The sequence below is a fragment of the Eptatretus burgeri genome, chromosome 7 (assembly GCF_056783735.1).
Source record: "Eptatretus burgeri isolate ZD-2024b chromosome 7, Ebu_testis_v1, whole genome shotgun sequence".
NCBI classification, from domain to species: domain Eukaryota; kingdom Metazoa; phylum Chordata; class Myxini; order Myxiniformes; family Myxinidae; genus Eptatretus; species Eptatretus burgeri.
Window position 1 is genome coordinate 76763049 of NC_140967.1, and position 24093 is coordinate 76787141.

The 24093-nt window shown below is 42.2% G+C and overlaps 1 protein-coding gene and 1 pseudogene across 2 annotated transcripts in view; both read left to right on the forward strand.

Moving 5' to 3' along the window:
* LOC147023585 (erlin-2-B-like) overlaps positions 1-24093 on the forward strand; it is a 39142-nt gene that overhangs the window by 8843 nt on the left and 6206 nt on the right. For both annotated transcript variants that reach the window (XM_085889105.1, XM_085889106.1), the window contains exons 4-7: positions 20439-20485; positions 20594-20655; positions 20893-21018; positions 23937-24010. In XM_085889105.1, coding sequence (XP_085745231.1) covers positions 20439-20485; positions 20594-20655; positions 20893-21018; positions 23937-24010 — 309 coding nt within the window. The remainder of the gene's footprint in view (positions 1-20438; positions 20486-20593; positions 20656-20892; positions 21019-23936; positions 24011-24093) is intronic.
* On the forward strand, positions 15597-15737 carry LOC147023586 (signal recognition particle RNA; annotated as a pseudogene).

Here is a 24093-nt window from a genome sequence, read left to right on the forward strand (position 1 = left end):
TCGTCCGCTTGTGCTTCTCCTCAGGAACTCCACTCAGCTCTCCGCGCTAGTGTTCAGCCTTTTCCGCCGAGCTCTCCTCACTCGCTCGCGTTTAACCTTTCCTGCCGAGCTCGCGTTCGCGTTCGGCCTTTTCCGCCGAGCTCTCCTCACTCGCACTCTTTCGCGTTCGGCCTTTTCCGCCGAGCTCTCCTCACTCGCACTCTTTCGCGTTCGGCCTTTTCCGCCGAGCTCTCCTCACTCGCACTCTTTCGCGTTCGGCCTTTTCCGCCGAGCTCCCCTCACTTGCTCGCTTTCGCGTTCGGCCTAAAACTCAACTTCACTGTCCTTCGCGTTTTCGTTCCGCCCCTTTTTCTTCAGCAAGCCCCGCCCCTTGCGCTCGCGTTCTGCCCCCCTTTTTCACAAAGCCCCGCCCCCTCTCAACTCCCGCCCCTCCTTCCAGAACATGCTGGAAACTTCCGGAAGGAGGGGTCTTCCGCCCAATCGGCGACGCTCGCACCGCCGTGGCATTCTTCCTCTTCCCTCTCAGAGTGAAATCCACCGCGGCGGCGCCATTTGTTCGGGGGAGTGGGGGGAACGGGGGCCGCCTGCTTTCCCTCGTCGAAGGCCAGGCCTCTGGCAACCGTGTGCCGAGTCAGAATGCGGTGGTTGTTGAGGTAGCGTGGTTTGGTGTGCTTGGCGCTGTGGTGGGGATGGCGTGGTTGTTGAGATGTTGTTTGCTTGAAATAAAAGATAGAATAGAAAAATGGCTAACTCAAAGCGTCGCAGCCCGGATGGATCACATAAATTCCCTCTATACAACAGGTTTGGGCAAACTACACATGTACCTATGGAGATATCTCACCTGAGGGCCCTTTATGGTGTAATGCGAATTTCCACAGCCGTAACAATATATTATATGATCACAATGTGTAAAATAGTATTTTCAGTTATGAAGTAATGAATCGCTACATCACGGCACGAAAACCGAGAGGTACGCATGCTCGCTCTGTGTAACCTGGATTTGAATCCCGACACGGCTATAAACTCTCTTCCCTGTGTTTCACGGACAGGGTGATTCTTTATAAAAGTTGTATAGTTTCTCTTTGTGAGTTAAAAAGCAAAATAATTTTGAATGGCGAGGTACCCGACTGTGCTATGCATGGAGGGGCTGGACAGCCGGTTCGTGAAAGACTTGGGCAATAAATGGCGAAACTACAAATGGCAAATCTGCGAATGTCACAGGTGGAACCCCTCACATGATTTCCTCATTCTGCTTGAAACTCAATCTCTCTCTATTTTCATTCAAATAGTATCATTCCAATCCCAAATTAATACTACAACATTAATTTAACAAAATAGAATATTACAAACACTTATGAGGTAAACGAAGTATTTCATTGATGTCATGACGATTCTGCAAATGTCATGGGTGGAAGGAATCCTCACATTAGTTACTGAATCTCTTTTAAACTCTATGTCTCCATATTTTCATTCCACATAGTATCAATCCAGTCACAAATTCATACCATTCCTTTAATATTACAAACACTTATGAGGTAAACGAAGTATTTCATTGATGTCATGGGTGGAAGGAATCCTCACATGAGTTACGGAATCTTTTTTTAAACTCGATCTCTCCATATTTTCATTCCACATAGTATCGATCCAGTCACAAATTCATACTATTCCTTTAATATTACATACAAACACTTGTGAGGTAAACCAAGAGAAACGCCATTCTGAGGTTACACCCGGATCGGGAACAGTTTCATATGCATCGAAAGTCAGTCATTGTATTGAGGTATTTATGAAACCTCTCACCCACCCTATGACACTGGCTGGAACCCTAAACCATTCCAAAGAAGGTTTGGTATGATGAGCCCCAAAACTGAGGGAGTAGTTCAGGGTCAGACGGATGAATACACTCCTGTTTTATATTACATTATATTAAAGAGAACACCTGATTTCTGAGCCGTTTTTTTCCAAATTACAGAACCACATTTTTTTTTCCACCCATCACTGTGTGTGTGTGTGTGTGTGTGTGTGTGTGTGTGTGTGTGTGTGTGTGTGTGTGTGTGTGTGTGTGTGTGTGTGTGTGTGTGTGTGTGTGTGTGTGTGTGTTTTAAATAAAGCATAACATATTGTCTCTGCGAACTCCACTATCCCCACCCCTCTCTCCAATGCAGTGCAGCACCCTCCTACTGCACATCTCTCCCTCTCCCCCCTCTCTCTTCCCCTCCCCCCCAATCTCTCTCTCTCTCTCTCTCTCTCTCTCTCTCTCTCTCTCTCTCTCTCTCTCTCTCTCTCTCTCTCTCTCTCTCTCTCTCTCTCTCTCTCTCTCTCTCTCTCTCTCTCTCTCTCTCTCTCTCTCTCTCTCTCTCTCTCTCTCTCTCTCTCTCTCTCTCTCTCTCTCTCTCTCTCTCTCTCTCTCTCTGGACGTGTGGCGATAACCATTGTCCGGGCATAACCCTTGTCCGGATGGTGGTTATCTCCACACGTGTCGAGATGGTAATTATGCCCATCCCCTTGTGCTGCCTTCCCCTCCCCTCATGCTCCCCCTCCCATAACAGCAATGAATCATCAGATCACGGCAGGATAGCTGAGGGGTACATATACTTGCTCTAAGCTGTCTCACCTGGGTTCAAATCCCGACCCAGCTATAAAATGTCATCCCAGTGTTTCACAGGCAGGGTGATTCATCAATGTGTGTGCCATCTCTTGAACGGACGTTAAACTGCGTCACATCTGCTGAAATTCTCCCCTTGCCTCTCCGTCTCTCTCCTCTCTCTCTCTCTCTCTCTCTCTCTCTATCTCTATCTCTATCTCTATCTCTATCTCTATCTCTATCTCTATCTCTATCTCTATCTCTATCTCTATCTCTATCTCTATCTCTATCTCTATCTCTATCTCTATCTCTATCTCTATCTCTATCTCTATCTCTATCTCTATCTCTATCTCTATCTCTATCTCTATCTCTATCTCTATCTCTATCTCTATCTCTATCTCTATCTCTATCTCTATCTCTATCTCTATCTCTATCTCTATCTCTATCTCTATCTCTATCTCTATCTCTATCTCTATCTCTATCTCTATCTCTATCTCTATCTCTATCTCTATCTCTATCTCTATCTCTATCTCTATCTCTATCTCTATCTCTATCTCTATCTCTATCTCTATCTCTATCTCTATCTCTATCTCTATCTCTATCTCTATCTCTATCTCTATCTCTATCTCTATCTCTATCTCTATCTCTATCTCTATCTCTATCTCTATCTCTATCTCTATCTCTATCTCTATCTCTATCTCTATCTCTATCTCTATCTCTATCTCTATCTCTATCTCTATCTCTATCTCTATCTCTATCTCTATCTCTATCTCTATCTCTATCTCTATCTCTATCTCTATCTCTATCTCTATCTCTATCTCTATCTCTATCTCTATCTCTATCTCTATCTCTATCTCTATCTCTATCTCTATCTCTATCTCTATCTCTATCTCTATCTCTATCTCTTTCTCTATCTCTATCTCTCTCTCTATATCTCTCTCTCTATCTCTCTATCTCTCTCTATATCTCTCTCTATATCTCTATATCTCTCTCTATATCTCTATATCTCTCTCTATATCTCTATATCTCTCTCTATATCTCTCTCTATATCTCTCTCTATATCTCTCTCTATATCTCTCTCTCTATCTCTCTCTCTATCTCTCTCTATATCTCTCTCTATATCTCTATATCTCTCTCTCTATCTCTCTCTCTATCTCTCTCTATATCTCTCTCTATATCTCTCTCTCTATCTCTCTCTCTATCTCTCTCTCTTTTTTTTTTTTCCCCTCACCCCTCACCCCTCACCTCTCTCCCTCCTCCTCTTAAAGTTTCCCGTCAGTGAAGGGATGGGTTGTATTTGCTCGTGATGTGATAATGTGGGCAGAGGCATATCAGTTGAAGAGTGCTGTTGTATTTTTATTTTAATATTTGCATCATGTTGAAATTTCGCTAAACTTGGTAGTTCTACAATTTTTTTTTAATTTTTTTTTTTTTTTTACATGTTGTTCTATGGGTGCAATGAGGAATGGAGAATATTACCATTAAGATTACATGATAATCTGACTCCCTGTGTCTAAGAGGCGGCCGGGTTGCGTCAGGAAGGGCATCCGACGTAAAACCTGTGGCGACCCCTAACGGGAGCAGCCGAAAGAAGAAGAAGAAGATTACATGATGATCTGACATCTGCAATAAGTAAAACTGATTTGGCTCTTTAGACCTTTGTCCTCATTTTTGAAAATGCTGTACCACTTGCAAGACAAAATGTTGACCACTTGTGAGGGCCATATGTCTTGTGTATTTTGGATGATACTTGTGTAGTTTCCTGCAGTTGCTTCATATTTGTGTAAAGACAATCATATTGTTGCGGTGCCGGGGGTCGGCCACCAACCGACCGCTCTGACGGAGCCGCAAGTCGAGTCGGCCCGACCGATCGCCCGGAATATAGATCGCCGCCCGGATAAGTACCTAAATATTTGCCAATCTTCAATGTACCTAAATACCCACGTGATCCAACTACCGGGGTATTCCACCCTCAACGGAACTCGTACGGAACAAACCGCCGAGGCGAGCCTGTCCCGAGCGGCTTACTCGCCGAGAACCGTCGGTCCAAATGTCCCCCTTTTACGGCAAACCAACGGCTTTCTAACTCCCAACACACGAAATGCTCAGTCAATGAAAGAATCGACGCGATGAGCTGAAAACATTTAACAATTGGGGTATTTATTAATCATAATGGGGAACTAGGGAAGCATGTAAGAGCAGAACTATTCCGACTATACGAAATGCAATGCAAAGATTTACAGCACACAAAGCACTTAACAATTTCCTACTTATTAGACGGGCCCATGGACACACGTACGCACAAACACACCCAAGAAATGGTGGCTGAGGCCTTTAATAACGAGCTCCAGTTTGGAGGACAGGTGAGCTGCAACCCAGAATCTATCTCGAACCTCTCCACCTCGTGTGGTCTTCAAGTTGTTCGGACCCGGGCTCCAGCGAGAGTGAGCTGGATCCAATCGCCGTGAGCGATCCTTCCCGAACTCCCGCGAATCCTCCCGCGCTTCTCAACATGTGCTGGTGAGACAAGGCGCCGATCCTTCCCGTCGATGCGTCGCTTCCCCGAGGAACCACCTCCAATAAGAGGTTGATGAGTCGCACCAAGCCAGGAACCAAACGGAGAACAAAGAGCTCCACGAACCAAGAAGAAGAAGAAGAAGCCACCACTCGCTGCTCGAGCCGAGCAACCGGCTCGACTCTTTCCCAAACAAAGCAGCTCTCCAAAAAGTCTACTGAGCCAAGCAGAAGCCGAAGGCCCACTGAACCACCAAAGCAAAAAGCCTCCTCCCGAGCCAGGCCACAGCTGAAGCTCACTGAGCCAGCCGAAGCAAAAAGCTTCCGAAAGCCTCAACCCTAACGCAAGCCAAGCAGGACCCAATGGCCTGCTGAACGACTCCCCTCAACTCCGAACCCGAACAAAAGAAAGGATCTCCTCTTTATCCTTCTCGGCCCCCTCCCCCGCGCCCGGCGTGACTCATGCCCTCGTGATCCATCCCCCGCTCAACCACGGGTGGGAGGGAGTTGTTGACGTCATGAATCATGTGACGGAAAGGCTCTTCTTCCTCTTCGCAGAAGAGGGGGAGGGACGTCTCTATTGTTTCGTTCCCTAACTATTAAATCGATCCGCAGCGCATCTAATCGATTTCTAAACATTTAAACAATGGAAGGTGAGCTATCTAGGGAACAAGCACTTATCGACATAGCTGACTAAAGGAACCTGTATGTTGTGTGAATTCCAAATTCGTAACAATATTTTGAAGAGGACTACAAAGCCCCATTTGAAGAGTTCAATTTGTATCATGCAGGGGATAAATTAATGCCACTTGTCCTTCATAAAAACCATACAATTACTATAATTCCAGAAAAATGGTTGCTCTTGACGTTGCTTTTAGCTGTGGCATCAGCCTATGCAAATCTGGGAATAAGTTGTTCATTAGTTTTTCAAAGTGGGAAAATGCCATGTTCTCCATCTGTCCATTCACAAGGATTGGCTTCTGAATCTTTTGTCTCCCAACCAGTTTACGTCTGTCCAAACCCTAGAAAATTTGCAGTCCCAGGAGTACCTAGGTACCTCACATCCTATTACAGCTTGTCTTGGGTGGAATAACATCACAATACCCATATATAGATTACACTGCACTTTCATAATAAATGATGCTGTGATATAAATGCAGGTAATAGTATGATCTATCGTTAAAATTAAAAATAAGAAACCAAACAAAAGAACAAATGGTTAAAACCAAAAAAAACCCTAATTGATATACATACACATGGCATGGAAATGTATACTTTTTTATTTTTTAAAGCCATTTTAACTCGCACAGGCCATTGTTTTTATTGTGCACAAAATGTTACGTTTACAAAGGTGTGTACATCATGCTAATTGCAAATGTGTGACTGTAAGCTTGGATCATCGTGACTGAATGATGTTGATGAAGCCTTCCTTCAGCTGCTGTTATGTGCTTGCCTTTTTGAGGGTTTGTGTTCTTGCAATGCTAAACTTTGCCCACATTGCTGTTATCCATTCATAAACCCTTTTGTTGCTTTGATTGATCTACCTCTCTCCACCTCTCTCTACCTCTCTCTCTCCACCTCTCTCTCTCCACCTCTCTCTCTCCACCCCTCTCCACCAAAGGTGGACGGAGGTTATGTTGTCATGTCTCTGTCTGTGAACAGGATATCTCAAAAAGTTATGCCAAGGATGAATTTTTCAGATTTTCCTGAAGATCTGGATTTAGATACAATAATTTTTCGTGATTCTTCACCACAGAGATGGGGGGCCAAAATGACATCGAGCATAATATCTCAAAAAGATGATTCCACCGAAACTTAGGAGTGTGACAGACGAATCGATTTGATTTTGGTGAAGATACGGAAATGTTTTAATTTTGTAAGTTATTCTTCACCGTTGAGAGATGGGTCAAAACACGATATATAGCACAATGTTCCAAAAAGTTGCAGATGGGTTATGACAAAACTTGGTAGATGAGTTGAGTAGGTGACTAGAAGGTGATTTATATTTTGGTGTGTGACCAGGACGAAAGGCCGGATCTACATCTGGACCAATCGGTAGGATACAAAACGTAAAGTGTTCAGCCTGGCGCAGATATATGCTCTACCAAGTGTCGTTCGAGTTAGATATCTGTATATAATCTCTAAAAATTTTTAAGGTCATCTCTATCATCTCAGTAAAGATGACCTAATAATAACAGTCTCGAAGTCTGTCCGTACGTACGCCCGTCCGTCCGTCCACAATCAAACCGAGTGTAGACAAATAACCAATAGTGGAATGGATAGAGGTCGATAAGACATGCACAACGATATAACTTTCGAGGTCAACGTCACGAGGCTGTCAAAGTTGCGAAAATCGTCGATTTCAAATCGTATCTCCTCCCTCATTTATCAAGAGATCAAATGTTATTAGTGATTCAGATACTATGGACTATTATCTAGAACAACACGAGCCATTTTTTTGAAATCTGCTCTCGTTCCAATTTTATCGCCCTTCAAACTTCGCTCTGATTCCCCGTATGGGCCGTTCATAAGGTACGTACATACAAAAAAAAAAAGTCTTCAATTAAGAACCGGAACTCTCCGAGACAAATATTACATTTGAAGCTTTTGTCAGATTTAACTAAAACAATGGAACACAAGTTTATATGCACACTTACTTTCATTTATGACATTAACATTGTCTTGAATGACAATTTGTACTTTTATTTTCATAAATGACGTGCTGTGATATTAAAAGAAAAAGGTAAATCACACCGCTAGGGACTGCATTGTCATGACTTACAAACATCGGTTCATAAGGAACTGCTGGCTTTGCAAGCGATTAGCGATGTATGAGGGGGGTGGGTGGTTTAAAGCCCGCGTACGGGCTGCGTACAGGGGTGGGTGGGTGGGTGGTACGACGGCTGCATACATACTTTATGAAAGTGGTGTTGGACTACATGAAAGAGTTTCAGAAGATAAAGGTGAACCTGTCGTCATCGTGAGGGGGAAAAATATCCCCGTTCACAGAAACATTTTCGACGTGATGTTGAATCCGTGGACGTCAATAAGTGTTCCATATTACTGTATTACTGATGCATTTGAGATAAATCTACAGTTTGTTGTAACCTTCAAGTATTGTGATGTGATATGAGATGCATATGGGGGTGGGTGGGTGGTCACTTGCCTACACACAGAGGGGGGTGGGTGGTTTTGAAACCCGGAAGTAGAGCCTACGTACTTTATGAACTGCCCCTATTCCAGTCTGGCACAGAGTTACTTACTTTCGACCTCTGGCAGAGATGACCGGCACTCCTGCTCGGGGGTATTTTTTCTTCTTCTTTTTTATTACTTTGTTTGAATATAATAAACATTAATACATGTCCACTCATGCTTTGTAATTGCAGACTAAATGGTAAGTACTTTGCGTTCTTTGTCATCTTAGTTTGTACGTATTAGACGTTTGATTATACAATCTGTACTGTATATAATAAAGCAATTGTGTATGTATGTATCTACTCTTAGAGAGCATTTGACCAAGGAAGCTGAACCTTTCAGGAATTAATTACTGTACCCTGAAGATGTGCATGTTTCGTTTGATTCCATATAGTTTTGAATTTTTTTTTTCACCCATCTTGGCATTTTCTTCCTTTGGGGGAGACTGGATGCAATTTTAATGATCCGAGCCATGGAACCACAATGTTATATGTATATATCATAGACTCCTATAGAGAAGGACTGGAATGTCATGATCTCGGGGTTTGTAACTTGAGTCTGAAGGATTAACTTGAGTCCAGGGCTAAAATGATTTCTCGAAGGGCTAGAGACACGATCTCGGGATCCATATAGGGGTTTTTGAGGAAGGCGAGTTCAATAGTGTCATTTTCAACACCACCTGAGGTCATCTTCAAGGTCAAAAGGTCAGATTACTGAATTTTGGTATTTTTTGCCCGTTTTTGTGTCTAACTCATAAACGGTGAGATCGCTGATTGTAATAAGATGCAAGTTTGTAGAGCTGTCAAACTTTGATATTTATTGTCATATATCGTATTACATGAACATTATATGCATGTCACAACACTATACCTATTACAACTATGTCTATGTCTATCACTAGTTGGAGAGCTTTTCTTGCCTCAGGAGGCATCCCAAAGCTTTTTCTTTGTCACTTACATTGAGGACATGAGCTTTCAATAGAATGTTAGCTAAAGTAGTACATGCAGCATTACTACTAGCTAAAGGTGCATCAACAGAGGATAACAGCTCAGCAAAATGAAATCGGCAACGCATTTTAGTCTTGTCATACAAATTATAGGCATTCTGTACAAAAAAGGTGGTTGACATAGTCGGCACACTCAATCCACCTCTATTCAAATTATCTAGAAACTCAAATGACACCTCGTTACCATCTTCATCATCAATGATCCCCTCCATACTTGCTGATTTCTATCATCGTTAACTAATGTATGTTTTGTTTGTTTCTCTTTTAGAAACTGTCCATCTGGTGATCTCACAGGATCTTTGTGTTGTTTCCTGCTTTGGTGACAATATGCCACGTTGCAGCTGCTTTGGTTGTCGAGGAAACTATGATGGGACGCCTTATGTAAAGGTCATATCCTTCCCAAAAGATCCTGAGGAGAGGGAGAGATGGATATTGGCAATGCCAAATGAGAAAGAAAGCTTGAGGTGCTTAAAGGAGATATATATATATATATATATATATATATATATATATATATATATATATATATATATATATATATATATATATATATATATATATATATATATATATATATATATATATATATATATATATATGAGACACATTTCAATTGTGATTGGGTGTCAGGGGTGGCAAACGACCCAAAGAACCCCCATCAATATTTCCTGGAGTACCGAAATCAGCTTTGAAGCAGGTGACCTCAGCCCCACGCCCAACATCATCTTCTACGTCAGAATCAAGAGCTAAGAAGATGCAGGCAGCTGATGAGGCTGCAGACAATATCCAAGATTTCGACCACTTCTGTGCTAAAATGAGCTCCTATTTTCCTGGCTTTAACGTCATAAAAGACCAGGAAAACCTTGACCTATCAAGAACTGATGCTACTGGACAATCTGTCAAGCAGTTCTTTAATTTCCAACAAGTTCACTCACCTTTTGGATTTCTATTCTTTCTTGAATAGAGTTGAGAAAGATGGCATTGAGGTGCCCAAACGACTTTTTCCTTTGAAGAAGAACAGCCTGCTCTCAAAATGGTCCCAGATTAGATCCATAACTGACCAGGTAAACATCTATGAATGCCAAGCAAGGAAATTCTTCAGCTTGTAATAAGCCAGCTCTGTTGGATGACTGAGGCACCCGAGCTTCCTCATTTCACCTTCCTTCTGTCGCAGCTGCATCTTATGTTCAAACCTCTTTATCGTCTCCGATTTGATACTGATACTATGATTTTCGCAATGCAGCTTCACAACATATCACCCAGTGCATACAAAATGATTCGTCGATCCGGCTTAATCATTCTACCATCAACAAAAAAGGTAAAACAGATGCTTGCTAGTAGTCAGCAGGACTCCAACCTCAAAACCTAGTTTGACCAGCTTAAACCACAGCAGCGTTTGGTCAATTTAATGTTTGACGAGGTAAAGCTGGTCGAGACATTGCGATTTTCTGGAGGGCATGTTGTAGGATATGCTCAAAATGCAGCAGCGGGTGGTGAACACGAAATGCTTGCTTCACATGCTATGGTTGTTGAAGTTGCCTGCTATTTCGATGGTCCACGCTATATTCTACGCATTTTGCCCTGCAAAAAACTAACTGCCGATCAGCTGAAGGAACTCCTTATCGAAGCTGCATCAGCTGTAGTTGGTGCTGGCGGTACTATGATTTCTTTGATATGTGACAATTGCAATACCAACCGCAGTGTTTATTCAAAACTTGGAGGACCCAGGAAGTTGCCAAGTGCTGTCAATTCAAGAGCAATCTGTTCTTAGTGTATGACTACGTGCACATCTTCAAAAATGTTCACAACAACTGGATTACTGTTGATGGCAAGACACTCATTTGTCGTAGATGGGAATGAGTACAAAGCTTACTGGAGTGATTTTCAGAAGGTTTATGAGATTGACCGGGCTACTCCTATTCGCTTAACCAAGCTGACGCACACCGCTGTTTTCCCCAAGCCCCATCAACGCCAGAGCGTACCATTGGTATGACAAGACTGTCGCTGCTTAAAGACCTTCAAGGATTCACTGGGCATCAGCGAAGGCACAATCATCCTCACCCAGATAATGAGTGAGTGGTTCAAGATGATGAACGTGAAAGACCGTTTCTCAGCTATCCATCTGCGTGACAAATCCAGACAGCCTTGGACAGCAGACTGTACAAGTTTGACTAGGCTGGAGCAGGCCTGCCAAATTATATCTACCTGCGCATGGCAAGGAGGTGGTGGTCGTAAGCTGAAGCTAACTCAGCAAACTGCTGAAGCCTTCACTGTGTCCACACATAATAATGTGGATGCTGCCAAATTGCTTCTGGCAGAGAAAGACTTTGACTACGTTCTTCCTGCTATATTTGCAGATGAAGCCTTGGAAAAGTTTTTTGGCCAAGCCAGGCAAAGAAGCAGTGGAAACTTCTTCATTGACATAGTTGACATTATGGCTGCAGCTAAAATTGTAAATTTGCAAACACTCATTAAGCATGACATTATGCCCGAATCTAGTTTTGTGTGATTGATTGCGACAAGAACTGTACAACCTCCATAAATCCAGATGAGTGAAGTGAACTCATTGACGAGATTACTCTTCAAGACACTCAGGATCTCTTGGGGTCTGACGATTCCCTAAAGCATTAAGTAGTTTATTTGGCCAGACACCTTGTTCATAAATATGGCGATAGCACTGGTATAGAGGTGATCCTTGATGATGAAGATGGTAACGAGGTGTCATCTGAGTTTCGAGATAATTTGAATAGAGGTGGATTCAGTGTGCCAACTATGTCAGCAGTCTTTTTTTTGTACATAATGCATATAATTTGTATGACAAGACTAAAATGCGTTGCCGATTTCATTTTGCTGAGCTGTTATCCTCTGTAGATGCACCTTTAGCAAGTAGTAATGCTGCATGTACTACTTTAGCTAAAGGCCCGGTCACACCTTGATTTAGCCAGCGATGGCAACGTATTAAAATGTATGTAAAACGCTGGCTTACGTTGAACTTTTGATGTTTTTTTTAAAGATTCGGACGTATTCATAGCGACTTGGTCTTATGTATAACGCATTGGTAACGGACACAGAACGTTTCGTTGTGTTATAGATAACTTATACCAACGAATGCTGAACCTGTTGGCGGCCTTCACAACCGATGCCCAACGATAGTCTAACTTAGGCATAGTGCGTTGCACGCATCGCCGACGATGTCGTGACGTAGCCTATTAAAAGGCTGACGCACAACGATTCGAATCATAACTGCCGTAGTAATGGAAGTGTCAACATCGCGGTCACACCTTGGCGATCTTGCCAGCGTATACCGACCTCAGAAAAATGTGTCTAAAACGTTGGGGCACGTCAAATACGGTATGAGTAAGTTTGGTATACGTGAGTACAACGCTAAAGTACGCTATCATACGTCAAGAAATTTTAAACATGTTCAAAATTTTACGACGTACTCGGCGTATGACACACGTTCCGCATGCGATGGGGATAAGTTTTACACACGATATGTGGACGCTTACACACGTCCATAAAGGCTACTTATAAGCTACTCATAAGTCGAAACACGTCGCGGTAATGTCTTTTTTACGCGAAACTTATTTCTAACTTGTGTTTGACGTGCTTTGAACCAATTCTTTACGTAGTCCCAACACACATCGATGTATGTAGACGTATTCCAATGACGTCTTCCGGTCGACAAAAAAAAAAAAATTAACGTGTTTCTAGCTTCCAACTGCCATATAAAGATGTGTTCCCAGCGGTTTTGGGAATTGGTATAAAAAATGCTGCTCAGAAAAGGGGAACCCAACAGTGTTTTCGAGTCCTTTTTGAGTCGATGTCCATGTCAGCAGTAACAGTATTAGTATTAGTATTAGTATTAGTAGTAGTTTGTTCATGTTGGCAGTAGTAGGTGAGTGTGAGGGGGAGGGTGTGGGTTATGATGGATCGTCCTTGCGTTTAACGATTTAACGATTTAAATGATAAACTCAACGATTTAAATGGCTGCATCTCCACTATTGAAAGTAGACGCTTGCGCTCAACAATTGGATTTTTTTTACACTCAACGACTTTTAAACGGTACCACTCAGATATTTTCATTGTTTACAATGAACGATTTAAATTGCTGTCACTCGCCTTTGTTTTTTGACGCTGGGGTTTTGAAATTTGAAGCGTTTCTTCTGAACGTGTTAAAACGCTCAACTCGACTATTTTAAATAGACGCTGCCGATGGACAATTGGAATCATAACCAAGCTAGACATCGAAGTGTGAACATCCTCGTCATGCCCAAGAAAAGTTTGAAGAATGCTGCAAATAAGTGTCCTGGCCGTGGCCGTGGACGCTGACGCAAGGACGATCCATTATACCGACGTCTTTCAGCCTATGAGTAACTTAAAAGTAACGTCTGTCTGTGTGGCAACGATCGCGTAACGTGCCAACAACACGTTAATCATAGGTTAGAAATAAGTTTCGGGTACGCTAAACATTACCTCGGCGTGTCTCAACTTATGATTAACTTACAAGTAGCATGTGTTGATGTCTGTCAACTATCGCAGACCGTGCATACAACTTGTGGCCAGCGTAGCGGAACGTGTGAGTCATACGCCGGCATACGTCGTGAAATTTCAAGCATGCAAAAATTTGAGGACAACCAAAAAGTACAACGTTTAAAGCCAACGTACAACGACGTATGGCAGTGTTTTTCAGCGTGCTCTCAATGTTATCAAAACTTACCCATAACGTATTCAACGTGTGCCAGCGTTTTAGAAAAAAAATTCAAAAATCGGCATACGTTGGCTAAAACGTCAAGGTGTGACCAGGCCTTAACATTCTATTGAAAGCTCATGTCCTCAATGTAAGTGAAAGAAAAAGCTTTGGGATGCCTCAGGAGGCAAGAAAAGCTCTCCAACTAGTGATAGACATAGACATAGTTGTAATAGGCATAGTGTTGTGACATGCATATAATGTTCATGTAATACGATATATGACAATAAATATCAAAGTTTGATAGCTCCACACACTTGCATCTTATTACAATCAGCCATCTCTCACTGTTTGAGTTAGACACAAAATCGGGCAAAAAATACCAAAATTCAGTAATTTGAACTTGAAATATGACCTTTTGACCTTGAAGATGACCTCAGGTGGTGTAGAAAATGACACTATTGAACTCGCCGTCCTCAAAAACCCCTACATGGATCCCGAGATCGTGTCTCTAGCCCTTCTACAAGTCATTTTAGCCCTGGACTCAAGTTAATCCTTCAGACTCAAGTTACAAACCCCGAGCATGGGAGGTTCCAGTCCTTCTCTATCGGAGTCTATGATATATATATATATATATATATATATATATATATATATATATATATATATATATATATATATATATATATATATATATATATATATATATATATATATACCGGGCGTAGTGGCGTGCGCCTGTAATCCGGCTACTCGGAGGCTTGGGTTGGAGGATCGCTTGAGGACGGGGGCTCTGCACTGGGCAGGGTGTAGAGCAGCCCGGAATCATGGCGAAACCCAAATCCTGATCCCTGTGTCGTAAGAGGCGACCAGGGTTGCGTCAGGAAGGGCATCCGGCGTAAAAAAACCTGTGCCAAATCAGTATGCGGATCATAACGGATGATCCGCTGTGGCGACCCCTAACGGGAGCAGCCGAAAGATGAACAACAACATGTATATATATATATATATATATATATATATATATATATATATATATATATATATATATATATATATATATATATATATATATATATATATATATACACACACACAGGGTGAGTCAGAAGTAGCACTCGATTTCTGTCAGTTGATTGTTTGTTTGCCATTTGTATTACAACGTACAGGAAGGTAGAAATAAATGAATGACATGTTTATCTAACCATTTATTCAAGAAAAAATTATTATGGAACTACCAAGCCGTTTTACTTGCAATTTTCAAAGTGCCCGCCCTCGTAATCGATGCACAATTGCAGCCGAGCAGGCACAGAGCGGCACACATGTCTGCAGAGTTCGATATCAATTTCCTCAAACTTTGCAGTGATTGAGCCTTCAATTCCTGAATGGTACGAGGCTTTTCACGATAAACAAGGTCTTTCATGAGCCCCCAAAGAAAGAAATCTGGAGGTGTAAGGTTTGGGGAGCGTGCCGTCCACTCGATCAGACCGCGGCGGTCGATCCACTTTTTAGGAAAGTTTTCATCAAGCCACTGACAAACATAACGTCCATAATGAGGTGTAGCTCCATCATGCTGGAAATAACAGTCCTGATCTTGTAACCTGGGCACCGGGCGTAGTGGCGTGCGCCTGTAATCCGGCTACTCGGAGGCTTGGGTTGGAGGATCGCTTGAAGACGGGAGCTCTGCACTGGGCCGCGCAATGAGAGGGTGTAGGGCAGCCCGGAATCATGGCGAAACCCAATCCTTATCCCTGTGTCGTAAGAGGTGACCAGGGTTGCGTCAGGAAGGGCATCCGGCGTAAAACCTATGCCAAATCAGTATGCGGATCATAACGGATGATCCGCTGTGGCGACCCTGAACGGGAGCAGCCGAAAGACGAACAACAACATCTTGTACCCTGGGCCAAAAGAAGGTTTGCAGCATATCCAGGTAAATTTCTGTAGTGACAGATCCCTCAAAGAAAAAGGGTCCAATTATCCCTAATGGAGATATGGCTGCCCAAACTGTCACTCCAGTTAAATTTACCTCCTCCTCAACTGTCACTCTTGGGTTATTCGCAGTCCAGTAGACACAATTGTGTCTTAATTGTGCCATTAAGCTTAAAACGTGCCTAATCTGACCACCAGATGTTGTCTAGCATCGTGTACTCTTCGTGAAATTTAGCTAAGAACTCTTCGCAAAATTGAAGACTGCGGTCGTCATCTCCATCATGAAGGGCATCCAGTAAGCGTGGAATGTAAGGTTTCCATTTTTTTCTGGTGAAGGATACGGATAACACTTGATTGGCTGACTTCCAACTCTGCAGATAAACGGCGAGTTGACTTTTGTGGACTTTTTCAGTCTTCTGATTGCTTCTTCAGCCTTAGCTACATTCGTTGCCGTTTTCGGACGACCGGACTTCTTTGCAGTGGCTACCGACCCTGTTGCTTCAAATTTCTCGACAATCAATCGTATGGTTCTTCCCTGAGGTGGGTTAATATCGAATTCCTGTGCCAAACGGCATGCTGCCATCGTTGGTTGTTAATTACATGTGTAGTAATGTTTCATGGCTGCAATGCGTTGATTCATTGAAAGGTAATTCATGGTTCAATTTGGTGCAAATTCAGTAACTTTCCAAACTCTCAGCAATAACCTGCAAAACAAAATCAAAAATAAATTACGAAAATTAATAATCTGCAAGACAATTATTAACATGACTTCCCAGAAAGAATCTGGCGCTACTTTTGACTATATATATATATATATATATATATATATATATATATATATATATATATATATATATATATATATATATATATATATATATATATATATATGAAGACCACAAGGGGAAAACCAGAGATGTCACTTTTTATAAACTTCAGGGTTATTGCACCTGCCAATAGTTGGCAACATAAGGTTTCCTCTCACAATATTACTTTAACAAATAACCAGGGGTGTCACATAATTTATATGGTATAAAGTTTAGCCGTGCAATGAAAAAACAAGTGTTGTCAAAGCTGAACAAGTAGAAACCCAGAGTTGTCAGTACTTTACTCCTGGTTATCTCCCTTTCATTCATGTTAACTGTTCCACCATAATATTCAGAGTTGAGAAACTAAAAAATGAAAGGTTGTAAAACTTTCACAGCATAAACTCTGAGCACTACAATAGCCTATTTGGTTATATCATGGGCTCCGTAGTTGGTGCATATCATGGTTCAAGCCTGGTCAAACCTTTATTGTGACTTTTTTATGGGACCCATGCCATGGCTTCATGGTTAGCGCATCTGAGTACCCATCCTCATTCGATGTACCCACCGCCCAATCAACCTGCTGAGGTATATGAGGGAGTCACATGAGGTGACCGGCTATCGCGGGGGTGGTTTATCCTTTGTTTCCTCCCGGTTTTCCATCATATTAAGTAGTACGGAGTAAGAAATGGAGAATCCGTCGTCATATAAGCGAAATACCCTTGAGTATGGCGTTGAACACCAATCAAACAAAAAACAATGACCGTTTAATGTTGAAAAAAATAATCTGTGATCACCAAAGTCATGTAATGTATGCTAATAACCAACGAGCATGAATTTGCTACACATCCTGGGTTAAAATTGCATGGCAATTATTAATCAAGGGAATAAGCAGTGATGTCAGTTTGCAACATTGATTTGTTTTTTGCTTTTAAATTAAATAACACAGAAGCTTGGCAAATGCTACATGCTTAATTTGATCGGCCAATGATCACTCTTCCTTTTACTGGAAAAGAAATCTATATTAGTTATTAAACAGTCCACCAAAGTCTTGAAACTTTGTTTTTCAGTTTCTTCAAAATTGACTTATCCTGACATCTCTGGTTTTCCCCTTGTGGTCTTCATATATATATATATATATATATATATATATATATATATATATATATATATATATATATATATATATATATATATATATATATATATATATATATATATATATATATATATATATATATATATATATATACACAGGGGGCTGCAAAAGTAGGTATACAGTAATGAAAAACAAAACGTGTGCACAAAATGTATTTTATTGATTATATAAACATATTAATCCCTCAAATGTTCAAACTGTTTGCCCCTGGCATTCACACACTCCACTATAATCCTTACTGTATACCTACTTTTGCAGCCCCATATATATATATATATATATACACAGTAGACTAGGCGCAAGTCGACAGCGTGTAACTCGTCACTTCGCCTAAGTCGGCAGCGTCAAAAAGTCCCGAATTTATCTAATGTTAAATCCCTTTGAATAAAGTCTGCAAGTCATCATCTCTAAGTCGTCAGATGTTGTCCGTTACCACGTAATGCAAACTCAAGTAAATTACCACGCCTAACTCGTCACACGGAACTGCTGCCTCGTGAGATTCCCGATTTTCATGGAATCGTGATGCGCGGGCTATTTATAACTGCGCTGCGTTCAGCTCAGTCAGCGCGCCGTCCCACATGCATCTGAAGAGGTATACAGGCTGCGCAATGCAGTCTCAGGTGAAGGAGTAAAGGATCGATCGAGCTTGGTGTTGAAGTCCGATCATGGTTTTATATTGGCTTGTTTTGTACATCACCGCACTCACTTTCATATAGGTATTGAGTGGTAGTCATCACCACGATGCCTGTGTGTCATGTAATTTGTCTGGTATATGAGTTTTCATTCCATATGAAAACTCATTCTACATTCATTCCAATGAATGAATTCTAACAGCCATTCATTCCACATTTGTCGATGGTCATATACCATCACCGATGGTATATGAGTTGTCTTACAGTTGTTCATTATCTTTACTTTTGATAAAGTGATTCTTGAATTCCATCTTTGCTTGATCACTTTCCAACTAACCAATGAACCCCCACCTATGCCCCGAGGATTGTTTCCCTTTTGGTACAATAGCCGGCTTAGAGATTGTTGCGCCCTCTCACACGTACGTGTCCAGGCCACGCGCAACTTCATCCTTCACCCCACAATCATCATGAATGTTCGCATACGCGCAAGTCGTCACTTTTTTTTTTTCTTGGTCCCAATGGTGACGACTTACGCCTAGTCTACTGTGTGTGTGTGTGTGTGTGTGTGTGTGTGTGTGTGTGTGTGTGTGTGTGTGTGTGTGTGTGTGTGTGTGTGTGTGTGTGTGTGTGTGTGTGTGTGTGTGTGTGCACAAAAGCACTATGCCTGTTTTCACTGCATATATGTAATCCGAGTTTTAAATTTGGGGAGGGATCGAGGCAGCAGGCTGTTGCCTATACACCACCCAAATTATGGGATGTGTCAAGAAAGTGTTGCATGCTTGGAATAAGATCGCCCATAGGGTAGGTACTCTGTTGTTTTGTATGCAGCCTGTGGCTGCTGGAAGCGTAGCTTCTGCTGATGCAGTGCCCCCGTTACCAATAAGCTGACGAGTCCTTATTTTGCCGATCTCAGAAAGGTTGACAGGTTGTCACCCACCTGTTATTTAACGGCAATACGGGCTCGTATTCGAGACCCCGAAGATCTTAAGCCAGCCACCTTAACCATTAAGCCAATACCAGGCTTTGGTGGGTACTCTGCTATGGTATTTATCTACAATTACAGCTGTGTGTGTGTGTGTGTGTGTGTGTGTGTGTGTGTGTGTGTGTGTGTGTGTGTGTGTGTGTGTGTGTGTGTGTGTGTGTGTGTGTGACCGCTGTTTCTCGACAACCACTGGTCCGGTCTAATTGAAACTTGCCATGTATATTTCTGGGGACCTGAGGATGTGCCTTTTCAAGGTTTGATATTAATCGGACAAGTGCTTCCCAAGTTATGGCCATTTATTTACCAAACCAATGACAAGACACGTTGTTACGTGGGCGTGGCCGATGGGGAAGGGAAGCTCAGTCGCGTTCCCCATTACAGGTTACAACGTAACGTACAGGCTTCCGGAGAGTGATGACTTCATGTATTCTAATAATATCTCTTTCTTATGCACATTTATAGATAAACACAATGCCCCAAGTTATGATCGTTTTCATATTAGACGGTGCATACATTTCGGTAACATCAGAGTGAGCTGGTGTGCTCCGAACCAGGAAGTAATTTTTTTTTCTCTCTTCTCTTCTCTTTTTGTTTTTCCTTGCGATGACATTGCGAAAAGGCAAAATACGTTGGCGCTAATTGAATATTTGGGCATTAAAACTAAATTGCAAATAATCGTAACTGCGAATAATATGCGAACTTCCGGGCCACGCACGTACGGGCACGCGAGAGCGAAGAAACGGCCTGTGTGGTTGTTGTTTCTTGCTCGCGGTTTGAATATTTATTTATTATTATTATTTTTTTTTTTTACGGGCACGTCCTAGTAATCATAAAGATAATAACATGACTCCCCTGGTGGCTCCCATATGGACTGGGTGCTTCCTGTTTGTTTAACATTGCTTTGATTTGGTTTCATGAAATGCAGATATATTGTTTTGCAGACGACTCTGCAGACTGATGAGGTGAAGAATGTACCTTGTGGAACAAGGTATGGCGAAGTATATCTTTTTCCACGTACCTTTTTATTAATAGCATCCCTTGTACAAGTGGGTTCACATTTCATTGTTCTTCACCGTCTTCCCCTTCTGAACCCCAGTGGCGGTGTAATGATATATTTTGACAGAATTGAGGTTGTAAACCTGCTGGCTGCCTGGTCTGGTGAGATCCCCAATATTTTCTATGGTTTCTTGATGGAACGCATTTATTTTAACTTTTTATTTTTTTGATCGATCTTCCAATTCATTCTTGTTTTGTGATGATTTTTTTGTGTTTCCCTTGTATGAACACACTTTCTCATGACGTCCACTACACCCCCTTTTCCCACTAGCTTCTCACTTAAAGGGTTGAGCTGTAATAGCTCTTTTCTGCATCATAATGCACCATGTTTTTCTGTAGTATATGATGTGGTGAAAAACTACACAGCGGATTATGACAAGACGCTGATTTTCAACAAAGTCCATCATGAACTGAACCAGTTCTGCTCAGCACACAGCCTTCAAGAAGTGTACATAGAACTTTTCGGTATGAGCACAATTTGGAACACAATCTTGCACAATCTTCCTTTCACAATTGATCTATTGTGCTTCCGTGTTATCTTTCTAATGGCTAACAGACCCAACGTAAATCCTCAAGTTTTGTCTTTCACTTAACCATGCATTCGTAATTCATGCTCTTGCTGCACACTCTGCCATAAACAAAAACCAAACACATGATTGTTGATGCATTTTGTGATATTGTCGGACACAATGTGATGTCGGATAAGGTACAAACCTCTGATGGAGATAAATGCTGAATAATTACAAATCTATTTCATTGTTATCTAATGACATAATTCTGCATTGTGGCAAATTTTTGTAACGTAATGCCTTTTTTCTTTTCTTTCAATGCAGAGCGGTAATGTTTCAGCAAACATTACCGCTCTGTATAAAAAGGTGCAAAAATAGATCCCTGCAACTACAGACCAATCAGCGAGATTATGGAATCGATCATCGCTTCAGACATTAAATCGTTCCTCTTCTCCAATGGCTTAATTTCTGATCATCAATTTGGATTCAGACCAGGTCACTCCTCTGGACATGCTGCGTCTGCTTTTCCAACAATGGGTGAAGGTTTTAAATGCCAGACATGAGATCAGAGCCATCTCCCTCGACATATCGTGAGCTTTCGATGCAGTCTGGCACCCTGCCCTGCCCACCAAACTGTCTTCCTATGGCATCCAAGACAATCTCCACTCAAAGCTCACAGACTTCCTCTTCCGTCGCAGTCAACGTGTGGCCCTTAATGGAATTCTCTCATTCCCTCTTCCTGTCCAGGCTTGAGTTCCTCAAGGCAGTGTTCTGGGCCCTGTTCTTTTTCTGGTTTTCATCAATGATCTCTGTGACTGACTCTGCGAAAATCCTCTTTCTCTCTTTGCTGATGACTCCACCTTCTGTTGTACCATCTGTCATCCATCAGATCGGCAAGCAGCAGCTTTGTCACTCTCTGCAGATCTGGACAAAATCACAAGCTGGTCCAACACTTGGAACATTTCTTTCAATTCTGAAAAATCCTACACTCTCACTGTCTTTCTGAAAGGACCATCTGGAACCCCCCCCACCCCCACCCCACCTCACCTTCATCGACTTTCTCAACAGTCCCCTTTAAATCCTTTCATTAAAGTTTTTGGGTCTCACTATCTGCCATGATCTTTCCTGGGAAAGCCACATTTCCAACCTGGCCTCCAAAGCCAGTCGCTAACTGGGCATCCTCCATCATGCAAAGTCCTTCCTTGGCACACCTGAGCTCCTGAGCACATCCAAAGCTTTCATCCGCAGCCTGATGGGGTGCTGCTCTCCCATCTGGGCTGGTGGTCTAACCTCTCACCTTTCTCGGCTTCACTCTGTGGAAACAAGGCATTTAGGATCATTGGTATCTCCCGCGATGAAGCTGAGTCTGGGTCTCACTCTCACCGCAGGCAGGTCTGTGGTCTTTGTCTTCTACCATCTCCTCTCCAGCCTCACCCCCCCCCCCCCCAGTTCTGTCTGTCATCTGTCCACCCCCCATATTGCCACAAGGTGCTCAAGGTCTGCCAGCAACCCCCTTCCAGTGAAACTACCAAAAGCAAGAATTACTGTTTACCTTCACTCTTTTTTTCCTCTTCTGTATTTTGTTTTTTTCTTTCCCCCCACCTCTAGAACAAACTCTCACACTCTTCAATCCCACTCTTCCCTCTGGGTCTTCAAAACAGCTGTTCACAACCATCTCTTATTTCACCCCCACCCCCTCCAACCAAAACCATGATCTTTTCTACCCCTGTTAATCCACCCCATACCCACCTCCTTCAAATTCCCTGCTTTCATTCCTGAAAGTCCCTGTAGTGTCCATCTTGTTTACCCTGTGTTTCCCAGCCCATCCCTCTCCCTTCCACAGATTTCCTAATGTCTCTGCTCCCCACTGTTTTGTGCTTCCCTCTCCCACCCCTCTTGTCTCCTGCTCCCTTTGTTATATGTTCTGTGTGTTGGCTCTTACACAAGCCTCGACAATGCATACAAAAGAAAAAAAGTGTTTGTTTCAGGATCCAACGTGGAAATAACAATCTCAATTCCGGGTATGTGCACATCATGCAGCATCGCTGTATTGCACCGTCATCACATTGACTGTATGAATACTCAAACAGAATCGGAGCGTGGGGAATGGCTTTCCATGCCCGAATTGGCTCCTTTTCCAGCTCATCGAGATTCTGTGGATGTTTTGGCAAAGTTGGAATGTGCCGATAAATGATATCCCAGAAATATTCAATTGGATTTTAATCTGGTGAGATGGCAAGCTAGGCTGTCATGACATTAACATTGTCATTGACAAGAACTTCCCTTGTTCGAATGGCCCTGTGAGCAGGAGCATTATCGTGCATAAAGATGATTTTGATGTGTGGGTATCCTGGTGCTGTGAGATCTCAATGTATTGATCTGTGGTATTACGATGGATGGGGATAAGATTGCAATGGATATGGATCAAGTTTGTGTGATAGGTTTCAGCAATACCACCCAACATGACACTCCCACGTCCAAAATGTACAGCTTCCTGGACACAAATTGCGGTATATCGCTCATTGCATCTTATGTAGAATCATGCCTTCCAAGGAGAAACCTGTATTAATTATTGAACATTACACTTGCCCATTGCCTCCATGTCCATCTGACATGACCGCTGGAAATGTGCTTGGATATGTCGTGGTGCAAGTCTTTGACTCTGAACAGGATGATGAGCACAGATCCCTGCATCATGGAGGTGCCTCAAGACAGTGTTGACACTTAAATCCTACGAGGCCCAGGGGGTGTGTTTGCAATTCTCCATGTTCGGTTTATTATTATTTATTTGGCAGCGAGTGTATATGACGCATTGCCATTTGTTGTGCTTTGTGACAAACTAGGTGTTTTTATTTTTTTAAATGATCATTGCAGATCAAATAGATGAAAACCTGAAGCTGACCATTCAGAAAGACTTGATTGTTATGGCCCCTGGACTTCACATCCAGGTACAACCAAATGTACAATTTTGCTGTCTTTCTGGCTTTTTAATCCATTTATAAAGTTGCTTGTTATATAGGTTGATGTTGAC